Source organism: Aspergillus nomiae, assembly GCF_001204775.2.
Source record: "Aspergillus nomiae NRRL 13137 chromosome Unknown contig00279, whole genome shotgun sequence".
NCBI lineage: Eukaryota > Fungi > Ascomycota > Eurotiomycetes > Eurotiales > Aspergillaceae > Aspergillus > Aspergillus nomiae.
Window position 1 is genome coordinate 13,978 of NW_015378334.1, and position 17,362 is coordinate 31,339.

The 17,362-nt window shown below is 48.5% G+C and overlaps 4 protein-coding genes across 4 annotated transcripts; 2 read left to right on the plus strand and 2 right to left on the minus strand.

The window, feature by feature from the left end:
* Window positions 1-7,582: 7,582 nt before the first annotated feature.
* On the plus strand, window positions 7,583-11,020 carry ANOM_008788 (putative 1-phosphatidylinositol-4,5-bisphosphate phosphodiesterase Plc1; the record flags this gene model as incomplete). The annotated part of the gene is made up of 1 exon (XM_015554044.1): window positions 7,583-11,020. The coding sequence occupies one exon, from the start codon at window positions 7,583-7,585 to the stop codon at window positions 11,018-11,020; it is 3,438 nt and encodes a 1,145-aa protein (XP_015404213.1).
* Window positions 11,021-12,164: 1,144 nt separating this feature from the next.
* ANOM_008789 (putative Coatomer subunit epsilon) lies at window positions 12,165-13,401 on the plus strand (the record flags this gene model as incomplete). Its single annotated transcript, XM_015554045.1, has 5 exons — window positions 12,165-12,189; window positions 12,261-12,639; window positions 12,711-12,846; window positions 12,923-13,161; window positions 13,237-13,401. 5 exons carry the CDS (start codon window positions 12,165-12,167, stop codon window positions 13,343-13,345), a joined length of 888 nt encoding a protein of 295 aa, XP_015404214.1. The 3' UTR covers window positions 13,346-13,401.
* A 268-nt stretch (window positions 13,402-13,669) lies between these two features.
* Window positions 13,670-15,068, minus strand: ANOM_008790 (putative 6-hexanolactone hydrolase; the record flags this gene model as incomplete). Its single annotated transcript, XM_015554046.1, has 4 exons — window positions 13,670-13,804; window positions 13,897-14,486; window positions 14,663-14,808; window positions 14,875-15,068. 4 exons carry the CDS (start codon window positions 15,066-15,068, stop codon window positions 13,670-13,672), a joined length of 1,065 nt encoding a protein of 354 aa, XP_015404206.1.
* Window positions 15,069-15,363: 295 nt separating this feature from the next.
* Window positions 15,364-17,066, minus strand: pmi1 (mannose-6-phosphate isomerase pmi1; the record flags this gene model as incomplete). Its single annotated transcript, XM_015554047.1, has 5 exons — window positions 15,364-16,434; window positions 16,503-16,740; window positions 16,795-16,886; window positions 16,941-16,961; window positions 17,036-17,066. The coding sequence occupies 5 exons, from the start codon at window positions 17,064-17,066 to the stop codon at window positions 15,431-15,433; spliced, it is 1,386 nt and encodes a 461-aa protein (XP_015404205.1). The 3' UTR covers window positions 15,364-15,430.
* Window positions 17,067-17,362: the final 296 nt, after the last annotated feature.

Consider the following 17,362-nt stretch of genomic DNA (forward strand, 5'->3'; position numbering starts at 1 on the left):
GGACTCCCTTTGGGTCCTTCTTCCGCTTCGGGTGGTGGGGAAGCACTTGCGTGCTCCCTGGATTATGATGTCATAACGTCTGTTCGTCATTTGATTGATCAACAGAAGCATTCAAGTACCAAATTTGGTCGGAAGGGAGTAAATCACCGATTCATGTGTATGAGAATCGAACAATCCCGCTTAGGCTATCTATACGTATAATGAAACTATGCCGATGCAGAAGTTTGTATAGTACATCCAATTGAGGAAGAGTTTTTTATTTTTTTTTCTCTCAAAGAAGTACATGAAACAAGGTAAAATTAATACATTCATTTCTTTACAATCTAACAAAACATGGAGGGGTAAGAACGAAGCACTGCTGAATACTATACCAAAATTGAAATATAAAAATTAACAAACGCAGGAGGGAAGCATCGGAAACATTACAGGGTATTTGATCAACTATGTTTCTGCCTACGGTGATAGGGATTTATGATAGGAGAGCTCAAGGATTGGGGAAAGCCAAGGGTTTTGCCCGTTGAATGCGTTCATCACACGCTTTGTTCGTGATCGTAGCCAGGAGTCCTCGGATGCAAGATCCTCAGTGAAGGAAACCCGCAATGGAAGGGGATTGGAAGCTGTCAAGTGGCCAAGTGGGCCACCGTTTAGGAGACTTCTCCACGAGGCGGATAAAATGGACCAATTATCATTGTCGGTTGGGTTTCCCAAGGACGGCGCTTGGCAGGGTTGGTCTTCTAGTGCCTAAGGCTTTTCAGGTTCTATCGTCAGACCGTTCAGGGGTGGTCAGAGGGTGAATCATTGGATCATAAAAGGAATCCAAGGGTTGGAGTGACTCAGCCCCGGTAAGATGCCGAACTTGAACACTATACTAATGCAGCAAACGAACTGAAAGGGTAACAGTCTCATTAACATGTGCGCAGAAGCGGATCCACAGTGATAAAATGAAATATGTATGTATGTACTGTATGTACATACCTAGAAAGTCAAGGGGCATGAAAGACTGAGTCTTAATGCCATCAATTATTATTGAGACCGATGCTACACTGATACTACGGTCTCAGACCCCAGGATCCTAAAAGTTTCTTGGAGTCCCGGTACCTTGGGTTTTAGGCTTAACTGAGCTGGTATAGTAAGAGTAGGTAGCAAACATGGCCACCCTGGTAGCCGGTGCTCCCGGTGCGAATGAAATGTTGCGCTACTGGTCACGGGCTTGGATTCAAAGCCTAGGTATCGAATGATATCCCTTTCCTGATGGACTTTCGTGGCACGTCAGAGCACGGCTGAATGATGCTCGTGGGAGGATTGGTAGTACGGAGAATTATCCTCTCCCCCGCTCTTTCGATCATCGTGATTATCAGTGCCGGTTAACCTTCTCGGAATCAACGTTCCCAAAGTTGATTCCGATGATGGCATGACAATATAGCATATACACACAGACCTCGGACACTAATACCTCCCTCAGGATGAAAATAAATAAATATTAATAAATCAACGCAAGGAGCAATCAAAACTCTTTGAGCACGCGAGGCGGCGACAACCCTAAAAATCCATGAGCCTTGTTCTCCGCTTTACTTCCCCTCTGATCATCGTCATCATTCTCGATTGTATTGGGGGGAGGGGTAGGTTTACACCAAATCGTTCCTCTCTCTATGAGGTATCTACATACGCAACTAAACATCTGCAGTAAACACCCTGAAAAGGTAACCGTGCTAACAAGTACCACCGGGTAGCCAAGACCGCGCAACATCACACTAGCAAGAAGTTCAGGCCTCGTCTTGCCCACTTCCTACGGAGATTTGTCTACAAATGTCCATATATACAGCCGCGTGCTGATCTTAGGAAGGGAATATAAACTGATCTGCTACAACTCCTTGCGTCATGGAAATGTACTCACTCGTAGATGAGACCCTTCGAAAAAGAATCCCAGTATTCTATTCATTGCTACCTGACACAGATTCCCGCGACAGCCGCGATATCAATTTTGATCCACCGGTCGGGGACTTCCTATCGGGTATCGATCTTATGATGACAGAGATGCTGAATGAAATTGCTTACTTTGCTTTCATACATACGCCCACGTGCCCTGAGCACCCCAATCGGTTTCTTATGATTCCAGTAAAAGCAGGAGGAGATTCAGAATGAGAAGAAGAAACAAGGAAATATCATTGTAATACCTACTAATGCATCAGGTCATTCGCACCCCAAAAATAACCTGCCATTGGAGGAGGAATCAGCCTTGTCTGGAAAAGGCTAATGGGAGCCCAATCCATTTTTTGAGACAATAAGGTTGGGAGGCAGACTACTAGTAGTAGTTAATCTAATCAGGCTTTACCTGCTCCATGGAAGAATGAAAGAACCTTCGATAGATAATTGATTTGGTTGGACGCTGGGCCGATATTGCCCGATAGCCGACAACATCATTTCTTCAAGGATCTTGGTAGGGATAATAAAAGAAATATCGCTTTATCTATATTTAGCCGCCTTCTTGTTCATTGTTCACTGTACATGTACTACTTCCATGATAATACTAGTGACCGTGTTATCCTTGCTATAAAAAAAGAACGTTAGCAAATGTATATGTGTGCATCGAAATTGCCTCAAGAACAGGGCTGGCAGAGGATTCGGAGGGAGGGGAAATGCGCAATTTTGGTCTGCCTAAAGCAAACCTCCATTATACCACTTTCTGATGACCATTATCCCCCATCAACGACCGTTGGTGAGCTGAACACTCAAATGACAGGCAGAACAAGGACGATAAGCATTGCCAGCTCAGCAACATGGCTCAGCTGTAGTGCGGGGTTCACACCCCACGAACCATTTTGCTTATGGTTTTATTTGTATTTTATTTATTTATTTATTTTTTCTCGCGTCTGTGTTGAGCGTCCTACGGTTGCCTCCTGCTTTTGGAAGTCACGATGCATTCAAACTGGTCGCAGTACTATCTGTTTCTGGTTTCCCGCCAAGGCGTGATGGTCTGTGGGAGCAATACGGGAAATCTACCTAGTATGACCTGTTAGCCGGCTTCGTTGGTGTCCAACCACACAGGCATGGGTGGATAGGATGACCACCATGCCGGACTAAGTTCTCTGATCTCATAGGGTAGGGAGGCAGACAGAATAAAGAATAAAAGATATGTTCAAACAAGACTGATTGGATAGCATGGAAAATGAATCCACGAGTTCGAGTGCTCTATCAATTCTCATTATCAGGCTATGAATTGTGAATTACACTCAATGGACAAAACAAAGGCTGACTGACCGCTCTTCTGAGACGGTGAGAAGGTAGTGTGATACTAATACTAGTGGCTGGTAAAGGCCTCAATATGTCCCCAGTACGGAGTACGTAGAATGATAAGCCCTCAATAGTAGGGTATAACCCACAAAAAATAATTGTGCCAGCAGGTTGTACTTCTGGTATGTAAGGAAAGGGAAAATATTACCCGGCTGTGGGAGGAAAATACCTGACTAATTACTAGTTCTCCAAGATTAGTATGGGGCTAAGTTGCTACCTATGAGAATCCCCCAAAGGATCTGCTGACTAGCGGTTTAAGATTCATCGTTTCATCATTCTTACCGCTCCATTGTCGTGACGATCTTGCTTTCTTTTCTCCCTTCTCACGCACCGCCCCCGCCCGTGATTCCACTGCCACTTGCCCTAGCCTCAAGAACCAATGCATACTTCGTAGGGCAATTGAATCCATTACTAAGGCTGGTAACCGTATTATTACGCCTGGTACGGAGTACAATTTCTGTACCTGTCTTCGACCAAGATAGCGTTAAAACCACCCCCGCGTTTCTTGTAATAGCATGCTTTTTCTTTCGACTCCTATAGTCCACATTCGCGATGACTCAATTTTAAAACAAGAAACAATTCTGTACTGTTTTAGGTAGCAGTGGATTACTGTACCTATATTTCCCTTCCGCCCCGCGTACTAGTAAATCCACCACCTGCGAACCTTACGTAGACGAAAGAACCACTCAACACTCCACAGTGTTGTTCGACTAGGGATGAGCGGCTTCAACCGTCCTGTTTTTCGCTTTTTCATTTTTCTATCTGTTTCCGGCAAACCCGCCCTTCTTCCCCCTCCCTTCTCCCCCTTAAGGTTCTATTGGTAGTACCATTCCTCACGGCATCATCGCACATTGATTTTCTGCGGTGTGAATGCATCCTTGACTAAAAGGCAATGATTGGATGCCGACAACCCAGTCTCCTGTCGATACTAAGGCAGGAATCAGGTGACAAGCACCCCGATTGTCGGAACTTTGAGTCATGGCACTATTGGACCAAACCATTCGTGTTGGGACTGTTGACCTACCGGTTTACTATACGACCACACAGGCCCTAAAGTGCGGAGGGATGGCGTGCAGCTTCACTTATCAGGTTCGGGAAGCAAAGCAGAGTTATCCACAGGGATAAGGCAGTTTAGTTCAACAACCCGCGACCTGAAACTCTAAAGATTGCAAGAATGAAGGGGACTGAGATGACGATAGACGATAATGATCGCATGCGATCCACATAATCCTTCCCCAGAAGGACCACAGTGTTGGTGCCCTCAAATTCTGTAACATCGGATATCAAATCCTACGCGATGGGCACAGTAGTGATTTATTGTTAGCAGTGGATCGGTGGTGAGGCATGCTTCGAATTCTTTCTAGCGTCGTGTAAAATGGTTGAAAGAAATGACAGTGGATTACTCGGTTCTCTGTATCACGCAGCCCCCATCGTGTCCATGGGGAACGGGTTCTTCTGTGGGGATTCTCTTTTCGAAAGGGCATGCAATGCAATCTGTTACAGCTATGGGATGACCTGTATCCACAAGGCCAACCTATCGAGGACGTCGCACAGGCGCTTTTCAACCTACTAGGGCTTTCCACTTTACCCCCCTTTCCTCCCTAAGGAATTTTTGTCGAAAGACACCGAGATTATACCTAAGAACTAGGTGAAACTCGGCCTGCCCACAGCCAGTGGGAGTGTGCCGACCGGCAAGATTGACAGTGCTATTCCCCAAGGGATGATCGTCCAATGTTATAGCAGATCAGGGTCTGTTCATTGGAAGTTATTTCATTGTTCGCTCTGGTACCCAAATGATGCTCTCTCCAGGTTTACAGGTCACGTTCCCGCGCGGGCCCTGATACCTTAGTACTGGTCAGATACGTTTAAGAAAACAAATAAATCTCATTCATATGAATGCAGAGTAAGAGTACCTAGGCAGAATAAAATAAATATCAAAGTCATTTGACTCGTATTCATCTCAATATCAAGGGGATCCCGGACTTCCCGGTCTCGGGTAGTTCAATATTCCAAGGGCAAAAAGGAAGCACAAAAATAAAAACAGAAAAGAAAAGAATGATGATATGATTGAGAATGATTTTTTTTTTCTACCAAACAGGGAGATAATAACTCCGTAGGCAAGCTGCCACAAGGCATTACGATTAGCTTCAATATTTTCTTGGGCCGCCGTTGCTATGCGTTGTTCACAGCTCACCCGCCATGAAGTTTCAAGAAAATCTGCCCAGCGACAAACGGCCCAGTTTGATTAGACTACATACCAAATTTACCATCCCTTTCCTGCTCCTCCTCATTTTAGATATATAGATCGAAGACTCCTCCCGGCCATCCGTCATTGCTATCATGATCATTGACTTTTATTCTTTATTGAGGATAGAAGATCAACGGCAGCAAGTATCTTTGAACGCGATCATTCGTTTCCCCTCTTGGTCCATTTTATTTTCTCTGGCTATCCCTGAACGCCGCTGTTATCACCACTGACGGCCACTACCATCATCATTCCATATCGTCTGGTTAGATCATCATTACATTGTTCAACGTTGTTTGGTACCGAAAAGCCTAAGCGGTGTAATTTTCAACCCTTGTCGGACTCTTCGGTTTCTCGTTCTCGTTTTCAACTTCTCGGTGGACCCGTTGGCCGAGACGAATAATAACAATAAAGGAGGACAGAAAAAGAGAAACGAGAAAGAGGGAAAAGAAAATAGGCGGAAATACACATTAAGGTACTGTACAGATCCAGTTACCCGTTACCGCGTCTGTACGAGTACTGTGGACCGTGACCATACTGCAATACGTACCACACGACATACAGTACTCTGTACGTCAGTAAGCAGTACCCACTCCAGCTTTCTTTCAATTGAAACATCCAGTGGTTTCTTCCAAATCGAGCCTTCCACAATTCTTTCTCCCCAAATCTTCCTGTTGGTTCAACTTTCACTACTCGTCCAAATGGAAAATCCTTAAGAGGACTATCGAATCCCTTTTTAACACCTTTCAGTACCGTCCTCGTCCGCAGTCCTTCGCCTTCCTCCCTTCCGCAATTTAGTGACCCGAATTTCTTGGAGCACGCTGCTGGCCCAGTCTCCTCGCTATTCGTCGCATGATCATCGTTTCTTACTTACATCCTGGCGGCTTTTTTTTTCTGTCGCTGCAGGTCCTCTATAACCCTCCACGTAACCGTGCAGCATTGCCTGAAACGGCGAGACGTCGAAGCGCACTAGAGCATCGCAACCTTTGCGACTACTGAGCTCCGTCCAATCTCTGATTGCTCCCCTAGCATCCTCCTTCTTCCTGTTTGGACCGCCTGCATCACTGTGCTGGCAGGCAATCCTGCATTGCAGCTCGGATCCTCGTCGCCGATTCTACACTTCCCGTGCTGCACCTTCCCAAATTACTCTTAGAACCACGCCAACTGACGCGAAAACTGAATTTCTTTGCTCAATTACTCAAAGCGGAGGGGCTCTGCTGACAACTAAGCACATGCGCGGCACAGGCTACTTTTGTCTTGCATGATTCGCTTCTATTAGTCCTTTTCATCTGTGGGCCGCTATCTATATTCCCTGCCAACACCAGGGAAAATTAAAAAAGGAAAAAGGAAAGGAGAAAAATAGGAACTGCTACCCCCGTCGCCAGACACGGCCAATTGGTCCGTCTCCACACCTTTCTATTCTTGCAGAAGGACAGCTTTCCCCGCGCATTGGAGGGATCGACGATTTAAGAGGGGTTAGAAAGCAGGATTTCCATTGGGAATACAGGTTTAAAAATAAAAAAAGAAAACCGCCGAAAGGGGCAGAAAGCTCTAAAAGGAACGTGACGAAAATCGGGTCCATAAGCAGGGAGCCAAGTCATCGATCAACAACCTGATAGACGACGGTAGCGTTACCGATTGTTGTCCCGTGGAGCCACCGTTACACAGGGCCACTGTTCGTCTCAATTGCTGTCAGGGACCTGAGTTCCTTTCCCTCCCCCCCCTCCTTCCTTCCTCGCGAGTGCTCTCAGGAAGGGCTCTCCGCATTGCATTAAAGGCTGGCCAAGATGCAGATATCAAAATCATAACATATTCCGCTAAGGACGTGGCTTTTGCATCACTCAGCCTGACACGTTCCCTAATTCGGTTCGTATTGCATTACAATCATAGGCCGCCATCTCTGAACCAACACGACCGCTTTCTTACTGCTGTACTGCTCATTCGTCCTTTGCAAAGTCCAGGTGACTCAGGCATTGGCACGGTTCACGACAGGTTGACAGTCTCACGATCTGCAGCTGAGTAGTGTGTTTCTTGTAGGTACCCGCGATGGCCTACGCCGCTACCTCAGCGGCTTCGACCGTCAATGGCGATACCCGCTCTAGCTTAAAACTCACTACTTCATCCTCCAACCCCCCAAAGCTACATCATGTTATCACATCTATTCCTCCTGCCCCTAATCCTTCGTCAGCACCATCTTACGCCTCTTCTCTGACTACGACTCCCAATTCTTTACGTCCCGCCTATTTTCCTTCAAATGCTTCAAGCCCTTCAGGCACACCTTTACAGATTGCTACCGACGGTTTCCGAGGACGTATACCTCCCTTCCCTGCTATCCCTCCTACTACGTTCGAGCTCGGGGAGTCCATCATGGCCGTCCCAGGGAACGCTCCCGCTTCTGGATCGGGGGACGCAGTCAACTCGAATTCCAAAGGCCCGGGCTTGATGCGCAGAATTTCCCGTGGTGCCGCAAACAAGCTTACACGACGACGCCAATCTGCTTCCCACAATGAAAAGCGCGACCGCAGCTCTGGCCCCGTGACTATGCGGAGGCGCAGTGACAGCAAGACCGGATCTCAGAACGGCCGCGACAATGCACTCGAATCTAGTAACGAGGAAGACAGCAATGATGCTCTTGATTCCCTCGGAGTTTGGTGCGGATCAGAGTCATCCAGCTTACCAAATGACAGTTTTATGGCAGCCTCCCGCCACACCGGCACAATCGCGCCGAAAATTGATTCCATGATTCAACGTGGGACTGTCTTGACGAAAGTTACAAAGAAGCGGAGAAAGCAAGTTCGTTTCGTCCTAGACCTAGATGCGGGCAAGGTCTACTGGGATGTCTCGAATCCGACTAAGCGCTTCTACATTGACGATATCAAAGAAATCCGAGTTGGCGTGGACGCACGGAATTACCGCGAGGAGCACCAGGTTCCACAAGACACCGAAAATCGCTGGTTCACAATCATTATTGCCGATGACGAGCGGTCAAAAGGTCGGGCTGTCAAAATGCTGCACCTGATTGCCCCTAACGATTATATACTCGAGCTTTGGACGACCACTCTAGAACATATCTCCCGATATAGGATAGGCCTTATGGCTGGCCTGGCTGGTTCCGGTCAGAGTGAGGCAGTCCTGAAGGCGCATTGGCAGCGCGAGATGTCGAGATTGTTCCCCCACGGACCCAGGTCGGCTGAGCAGGGAAGTCTAGATTTTGTGGCCGTGGAGGGCATTTGTCGCAGTTTACATATCAATTGCTCCAAGAACATGCTTCGCGCGCAATTCTCCAAAGCTGATTCTGATGTCAACGGCAAGTTGAACTTTTCACAGTTCCAGAATTTTGTCGCTCGCTTGAAAGAGCGGAAAGACGTCAAGGAGATCTTCAAGGATAGTGCCAGGGACGCCAAAGCTGGCCTAAGCGTCGATGAATTCTTGACCTTCCTCCGAAACGTACAAAATGAGGACGTTGACTCGGACCGAAGTTATTGGGTCTCGGTTTTTGACAAATGTGTACGCAAGTCTAAATCGCGGGTCCCAAGTATCCCAGAGTTTGAGGAGGAGCAAGTCCCTCGAATGGATTTTGATACATTTTCCTTTTTCCTTGCGTCCCCATGGAACGGTTTATATGCCTCTCGTGCTCCCCAGTCGCGATTCGACCGTCCCTTGAACGAATACTTCATCTCGAGTTCCCACAATACTTATCTGTTAGGCCGCCAAGTTGCTGGGGCGTCCAGCACAGAGGCATACATAAGCGCTTTGCAAAAAGGATGCCGTTGTGTAGAGATCGACTGTTGGGATGGGGCCGATGGCCGACCGATTGTGTCCCATGGACGAACTATGACCACGAGCGTTCTGTTTGCTGACTGTATTACCGTCATTAATCGCTATGCATTCATCACTACTGATTTTCCTCTCATCCTGTCTCTCGAGGTACATTGTAACCCGGAGCAGCAACTGGCAATGGTCAAAATCATGAAGGATACCTTCAAAGATCAGCTTATCCTGGAGCCACTGTTAACAAACAGTTTTGTCCTTCCGTCACCCGAAGAGCTGAAGGGACGCATTCTTGTTAAGGTAAAGACCTGTGACGAGCTCCAAGAGGGCGTACGGCAGGAGTCCATGGGCACATTCGCCGTTCACGGCCGTAAACGCAGCGCGAGTTCTCCATTCATACGTCCGACGGCATCTGAAAGCTCAGCAATAACCAGTTTGCCCCCTTTGTCAAGCCCTCCAACGCTTGGACTGGAAACCGTTGGCTCATTTTTGACCCAAGATAGACGCTCGTTTACAACGACCAGCATCAGCAGTGCGACGGAGGAGAGTGATGGCGCATTGGCGACCATCAGGAAAGAAAAGAAAAGACGTCAGAAGAGCAAAATCACCAAACCTTTGTCGGATCTAGGTGTCTACACTCGAGGGTACAAGTGGCACAGCTTCTCATCCGCTGAAAGTCAACGGTATAACCATGTCTACTCCTTCGCCGAACGATCATTCGAGGGTATATGCCGTGATGCCGAAAACAGGGCTCTCTTTGAGAAGCACAACCAAAAATATTTGACTCGAGTCTATCCCTCCGGCTTCCGCCTGAGATCTTCGAACTTCGACCCCCTCAAATTTTGGCGACGCGGCGTTCAGATGGCGGCCTTGAACTGGCAAACATACGACATTGGCATGCAGATGAACCAGGCCATGTTTGCTGCTGGGAGCGATCGAACCGGTTACGTGCTAAAACCCGAGTCTCTTCGCGCCTTGTGCCCGGCTGACGAGGAGAAAACGAAGACTACGGAGTGGAAGCTTGTTCGATTTTCGGTGGATGTTATATCTGCCCAACAGCTTCCTCGCCCTCGCAGCATTGGACCCGATGATAACATCAATCCTTACGTGGAGATTGAAATGTTTAGCGCAGATGATCGTGGCCAGAGCTTCGTTTATGGCGAGGGTGGTATGAACGCATCCGCCCGCAATGGCATGTCGGGCATCGGATTTCCACACCGTCGGCGCACGAAGATCGAGCAGAGCAATGGGTATAGCCCAATCTTCAACGATCGCTTTAGGTTGTCGCTGGAGACTAAATATCCAGATTTGGTATTCGTTCGCTGGACTATCTGGAGTTCACAGGATGGGCGCAGTGCAGGAAGCAATAGTAGTGTCCAACTTGCCACATTCACTGCGAAGCTTAGCAGCCTGTCCCAAGGATACCGCTACTTGCCCCTGTATGATGGCGGCGGAGACCAATATCTGTTCTCAACCTTATTCTGCAAGATCACAAAAGAAGACCCGATGTCTGTTCAGCGGCTTGATGCAGAAGAATTGAGAGCTGAGCGGATGGGTATTCTTCGACAGATCGGGCAGACCGTCTTCAAGCGCACGTCATCTACGGAGCGTGAGAAGGGTAATGACGTGGCAGCGAGCGCAGAAGACAAGGATAGTTCTCCAGATCTGACACCGACTGTTTCTGCAGCGTCCACTTCATCGTTGCCTTGTTGAAGCCTTGCAACAAGCGTTGTCAACTGTGGCGTGCTACCAGGATGCCAATCTCACTTTTCCATTTCCACCTTTTCCATGCGACTCTTCATCTCTGGTTTCGTTGGTCTCAAAACATGTGCAAATAAACGGAGCGGCGTTCTTTAAACTTTCATTGCATCTATTGTGTCCTTTTCCGGACTTTTCCTTTGGCTATTACTTTCGGGGACTTTGGCGCAGTACGGTTGCTGAGGTCACTGGAGGGCCTAAAGGAGAAACCGTCATCTGCTTGTTTGTCTCTACTCTGTGTTATTAAAGGGCGATGCATGGTTGCATTGCGAGTGAGGTACGGGCGCTCCTTGATATTTTCTTCCTTTGTCTTTTTCTTCAGTTCCATTTGCGATTGGATTACTTCTGTTCTATCTAGCGATACCCTCTACTTGTGCTCTTCTGTTGTGTGTTGCATGGCTGTGCACTTATTCTACTTCTCATGATGTTGTTTTTTTTTTTTTCTTCTTTTGTTTGCAGCGAATCTTGCCCATCATAGTTCTTCATTTATTTGTCTTCAGGGTTCGGGGTTAGGGCGGCATTTCACGCGTTATCATCATCGGATAGGATGGCAGCATTCAAGGAGTCAGCAGGGAATGGTTGCATCATTGGTCACAATTGGCGGCGGAATAACATGTACAAGAGCGTGGATTGAAGTCAACGCTTTCGATCGAGCGGTGTACTTGCTCGCTCAATCCTTTTCCATTGCTCTGAGGGTTCTAGATGAATCTCCGACATGAGGCGAGGTCATGTCTATCTTTACGTTTCATATTCTTGTTTTAATATTAAACGTGCGCTGGGACGCTCATTCGATTCCAGGCCATTGTGCAAGTATGGCGATCTTTAGTCTTTTCTCTTTCCCTTGTAAGGTAGGCCTTCTTATTGTCCGTCCATAGGGATAGATACTAGTATTTATCATATTGTGAGGCATTTAAGGGCTAGTAGGGCGACGTGCGCTGTGGTAAATGATAAGTTTTTGACTGATTTTATGCCGTCACCGCCCTCGGAAAGGCAACGTGACGACTTTCGGCCTCCGCCTTCCGTGCCATCAACCATACGCTGTATACAGCACACAGTAAATAAAGACAATTGGCAATTCCTTTCGCAATTGTACTACACCATGGATCCATTCTCGGCAGAAGGTGGTAAGTGTTTCGTGATTATACTTCCTAAAGCTGAGTGTAGTACCTTCCAACTCATACTCCTCTCTCCACAGAACTCATCAACATTCACAATGCCTTCCATCAAGGCCAGTACCAGGAGGTGATCGACTTCGATACATCGGCCCTATCCTCTGAAAACCACCTTCCTGCTCGCATCCTACAGCTGCGCGCCAAAATTGCCCTGGGACAGACTGACCAGGTTCTCTCCGATGTTGACGGCGAAGAAGACACCCCCGACCTTGCGGCAGCGAAGGCATTGGCGCAGCAAACATCCGGCGACAGCGAGTCCGCCCTGAAGCTCACACAGGACCTGGCGGAGAACTATCCTGATAATGCTACCGTGCAGGTTCTGGGTGGAACAGTGCTGCAGGCGCAGGGGTTGAGCGAGGAGGCTCTGGCTTTGTTGACGAAGCACCAAGGCAATCTGGAAGCGTATGTCTGAAGTCGCTTTGGTCTCCGGTTGGAGGGAAATGCTGATCCGTGGCTTACCGTGATATGTACAGTGTTGCATTGATCGTTCAGATCCACCTTCAGCAGAATCGCTCCGATCTCGCCCTGAAGGAGGTGCAGACTGCCAAGCGGTGGGCTCAGGATTCCCTGCTTGTTAATTTGGCCGAGTCGTGGGTTGGTTTGAGGGTTGTATGTGCTCCCATTATGTTGTTGGTGTCGATTTTTTTTAATGAGATAACTGACGGATGGTTTTGTTTATTCCTAGGGCGGCGAAAAGTACCAATCTGCTTTCTACGTCTATGAAGAACTCGCCGCTGCCCCTAGTACATCTGCCCCGCTCTCGATCGTCGGTCAGGCCGTGGCTGAAATCCACCTCGGCCGGTTGCCAGAAGCTGAAGCTGCATTGACGACAGCTCTGGAGAAGTACCCCGAGGACGCGGAGCTCATTGCCAACAGCATTGTGCTGAACGTTTTGGCCGGAAAGCCGACCGAGGAGCTCGAGGCGTACGTATCACATTCCTCTTCGAGTTTTTGTTCCCATGTCTTGGAACTTGCTAACGGATATATCTTTGGGCACAGGCGTCTACAGAACGTGCAGTCATCGCATGCTCTGTTGGCTGATATTCAAGAGAAGAGTGCATTCTTCGATACCGCTGCTGCGAAGTATGCGCCGAGAGTGTCGTCTTAGATCCCTTTTGCATATCCCCCTTTTTTCCCTTTTATATTCGATTCTTACTCTTCTTCCTCGTTCGATCCGGTGTTTTGTTACTTTGATGATTTATACGACGGCGTAGCTATTCTATTGTGCCAGGTATTATCGGCGCTTGCCTTTATTCCCATTGCTATCGTCCCAGTTGTGGAAATCTGATTTCATGATAGACATTAATACTCAACGTGTTTGGTGTAGTGAAAGCGCTCCGAGTGTTCCCCTTCCGCCTTTGACCTGCAGGTTCAAGAGGCTAGATACTCAAGTGTACATAGATACCAGGATGATGGCTGCTCAGCTAACGCGCTAGAGACGAGACCGCAACCACTCCTTCAAACCCTTCCCCTGCTGTGTCTCCTTTCCAATAAAACCAGCGCTGTAAACCGGGGCCACATGAGTCTCTCCATGCCCTACAAGATACGTCGTGTTCGGTACAACCGACTAAACCGCCGTTAGCATCAAGATCACCTGTCTTCACAAACCTAGGAATTTCCCACCCCACCCCCAAAAAGGAAGGGGGAAAAGTTACATACCTGAAACTTCTTCACAAACGCATCAATTGGATCAAACAAGATCTCATCCTTGCCAGCCAAAATCAACACCTCCTTCACCTTCGCATCCCTCCACCATTCAATCGGTGCCCGACTAGGCTCACTCCACGCATCGCCCTCCTTCCCCTCCGCACCCAAATACAAGCGTGACCACCGATCCAAAATCTCCGGCCCAATCATATCCTTATACTGGTTCTCCCGCATGGAGGCGCCCTCACCGGCGAAACTCACCCACGGCGCGAAGGCAAACAACCCCGCCAAGGGCGCTACGTCGCACACAGGCTCGATCTCGGGATGTGGGTGGGACAGATGCAGGAGGACGGCTAGGGCTAGATTTCCGCCTGCAGAGTCGCCGCCCACGATCACGTTGGCCGGGTCGCGGTTCGTCTCGGTGAGGATGTAGCGGAGGGCCTCGACGGCCTGCCGGAGTTGGGTCGGGTAGACGGCGTGTGGGGTGAGGCTGTAGGTGACCAGGAAGAAGGCTATGTCGTGGCCTTCTGCGCTGAGGGTGTCGATTACATGGCTGTAGAAGGCCATATGGCCGGCTGCGCCGGGCACGGCGAACCCGCCGCCTGTTTGGGGGGGTGCGTTAGCAGTGTACTACTTCCTTCAACAGCATGTACCCGATATGTTTCTGTGTAGCATAGCATAGCATAGTCTATAGTTGCATGCAATATGCTTAGACATGCTATGTACTATTGCGGCACAATACAAAAGGTACGGACGATAGTAGACGTATTGACTATACCATGGTAATAGATGACCACATTTTTGGCATTCTTGTTTCCGATCCAGTGACCCTGTGCACCGTGTTTGAGAGGGACGGTCTCGGGCTGGAGGCCCTTTTTCTGCAAGGATGTCTCGTAGACGGACCTTGTGGAACCGTTCATGTATCTTTTTATATCGCTAGTTAGTCATGATCGCGGGTATGCTTCTTTGCCAAATTCAGGGATCTTGTACTGGAACTGTTCTGCGCTTAGTCTATCGCACAGTTTTCTCAACGCTGCGTTGCCGACGTGGAGCCCGTATGTTGATGCGCCGCTTGGGCCTCGGAAGATGCCCGTTATGGCGCTGTAGAGGGCTGTGCCCAAAACGGTCAGCTGAGCATGGACGAGGTCTACTCTCCCCCACAAGGAGAGTGAGGTGGATGTCATTATGGTAGTAAGGTATCGAGCTTGATATGTAGGGTGTGTTGATGGAGACGGGGAAAAGGAAATTAATACAATGGTTGTGGTGAAGGAAGAAATTGGAGAGGTGAGTGAATTGCCGGAGCTGAAAGATTAAACTATAATGGCCTGAAGAGACTAGTCATTCCCCGCAGCTGAAGTAGATCATGGATGGGTTGGATGTTAAGGTTAGCTTTGCTTCTTTTTACCTCGGTTGCTACGGGCCGAGTTATAGATAGGTTAATTTCTTTGGTTCGGTTCATGGCAAGATAGCGGATCCAAGGGAAAGTATTATAAGTCGTATTGCTGTAGCTATTTTTACATCCATTCGTTGCTGTTAAGTAAATAGTTTAGTTGCCGTTCACCATGCCTTCCTTGCCGGTCAAATCACAGAAAGCCTTGAAGGTCGTGAACACATTTTCCTCATCAGATCCAGAACCAGTGTTCTCAATGATACACTCCGCATCGGCACCGACAAAGAAAACATAGCCCTCCTTGACTTCCTCTGTCTTATGGCCGACGGTGATCTTTCCGGTGCCTCGGGTACAGATCAGGATGCTGGGTCCTCCCAGTCCATCGAAAGTAGCCTTGGCCCCAGTTCGCTTGAGATCGGTCTTCACCACACTGAACTCCTCAATTGGGGGGTCGTAGAGCAAGGACGACGATGCGCTTGAATATGCGGAGGCATTCAGAATCGCATACGGGTATTCCTTGGGTTCTAGCTTCTGTTCTTCAATTGGAGCATAGGAGTATGTCAGCATTTCGGTCAGGGTATCTACATCCTTGAACTTGGGCGTGAAGCCAGCCCGCACGACGTTGTCGGAAGACGCCATGCACTCGATGATGTCGCCAGACACGTAGGCATGAATGTCGTCGGCCTTCAAGAACATGGCCTCTCCCGGTGCAAGCTTGACAAAATTGAGGAAGAAGAATACAAATAGGCCGATATCGTTCGGGAACTGTCCATTGAGACGGGTGATAATAGCAGCCAGCTCCGCTGGGTTGCTGGGGTTTGTCTCTGGGGTGCTAGCAGACGTGCCGAATGTTTCGGGGGAGTTTTGGGCCGCAGCAGTAAGCTCCTTCGTAGCGGCCTCGATGTTCTCGGACGATGAGTTCATCAGCGCCGTGAACACGGTCCGTAAAGCATCCTTATTTTTCTGTATAACAGTGGGATCCTCCGAACCCTCGGACCCCTTGACTGCACCCAGAAAGTGGTCAACTGCATCTGTTCCAATCAACTGACGGAGGGGTGCCACGGCGTTGAGAAAATGGGAAATCTCCGCTAAGGGGCGGAAACCACAGAGTCCCTCGAAGGGGGTAATTGCGATGGTCATCTCGGGCTTGTGATTGTCATCTGCAAAGACTACGTTAGAAAATGTAGAGTGCAATGGAATATCCCTATGCGTGGGCTTTATGATATACCTGGATAGTTGCGAGGATCTCTAGCATGGAGCTTCTCTGCGAGCTTCTTGTTCGGGTGCGCTTGGATACTGAGGGCTTTGTGGACCGAAAGTACCTTGAAGAGGAATGGCAGTTTCCCACCATATTTCTCGCTAACCTCCTTGGATAACAAAGCTTGGTTGTCCTGGACCATATCGAGGAGGGTTCGCTGAGTCTCGACGTCTTTCGAAGGGAGGGAAGGATGCGTGCCCATCCATAGCTATTGATAGGAAATAAGCGATTGCCTGTGATCGGTAAGTAGTCTCGAACTGACCTCTGCATAGGGTTTCTCGGATTCTATGGAGAAGTCTGGCGCAGCTGTTGTAGCTGCATAGCGGGCAGCTGCCGACGCTTGGCCAATCTTGCCTAAGACAATACTCAGCAAGTTATAGATTCAAGATGTTGTGGAGTTGTGTGTACCCCAATCATAACTGTTGACACCTGTCAGAGTGTATACCGTGATTAGTATTTATTAGAAGAAGGTTATCGACAAGGGAAATGACCAGAGATCATACCACATTGGAGTCGAAGCAAAGGCACCTGCATTTTGTAGAGCGTGTGACGTAACAAGAAGGATTGGAGTGAATGAAGGTCGAAAAGTAAACACAAGAGGAGTTTAGGCAAGAGCACCCCCAAGGGTCTGATGATTCACTGAAAGGTGTTGGAAAGAGAAAGAGAATACAAATTGAGTCAGTGAGTCTTTTCTCTCTGTTGTAAAAGTTTCCTCTACCTCTCCACGTCCCGGTCTGACAAGAAGTCCACCCACTTTCCACTTCCAGGGCAGCCCCTCCATCAATACTAATTAAACCCGATTAGGATGACCGGAAGCGTTCCCGTGACTA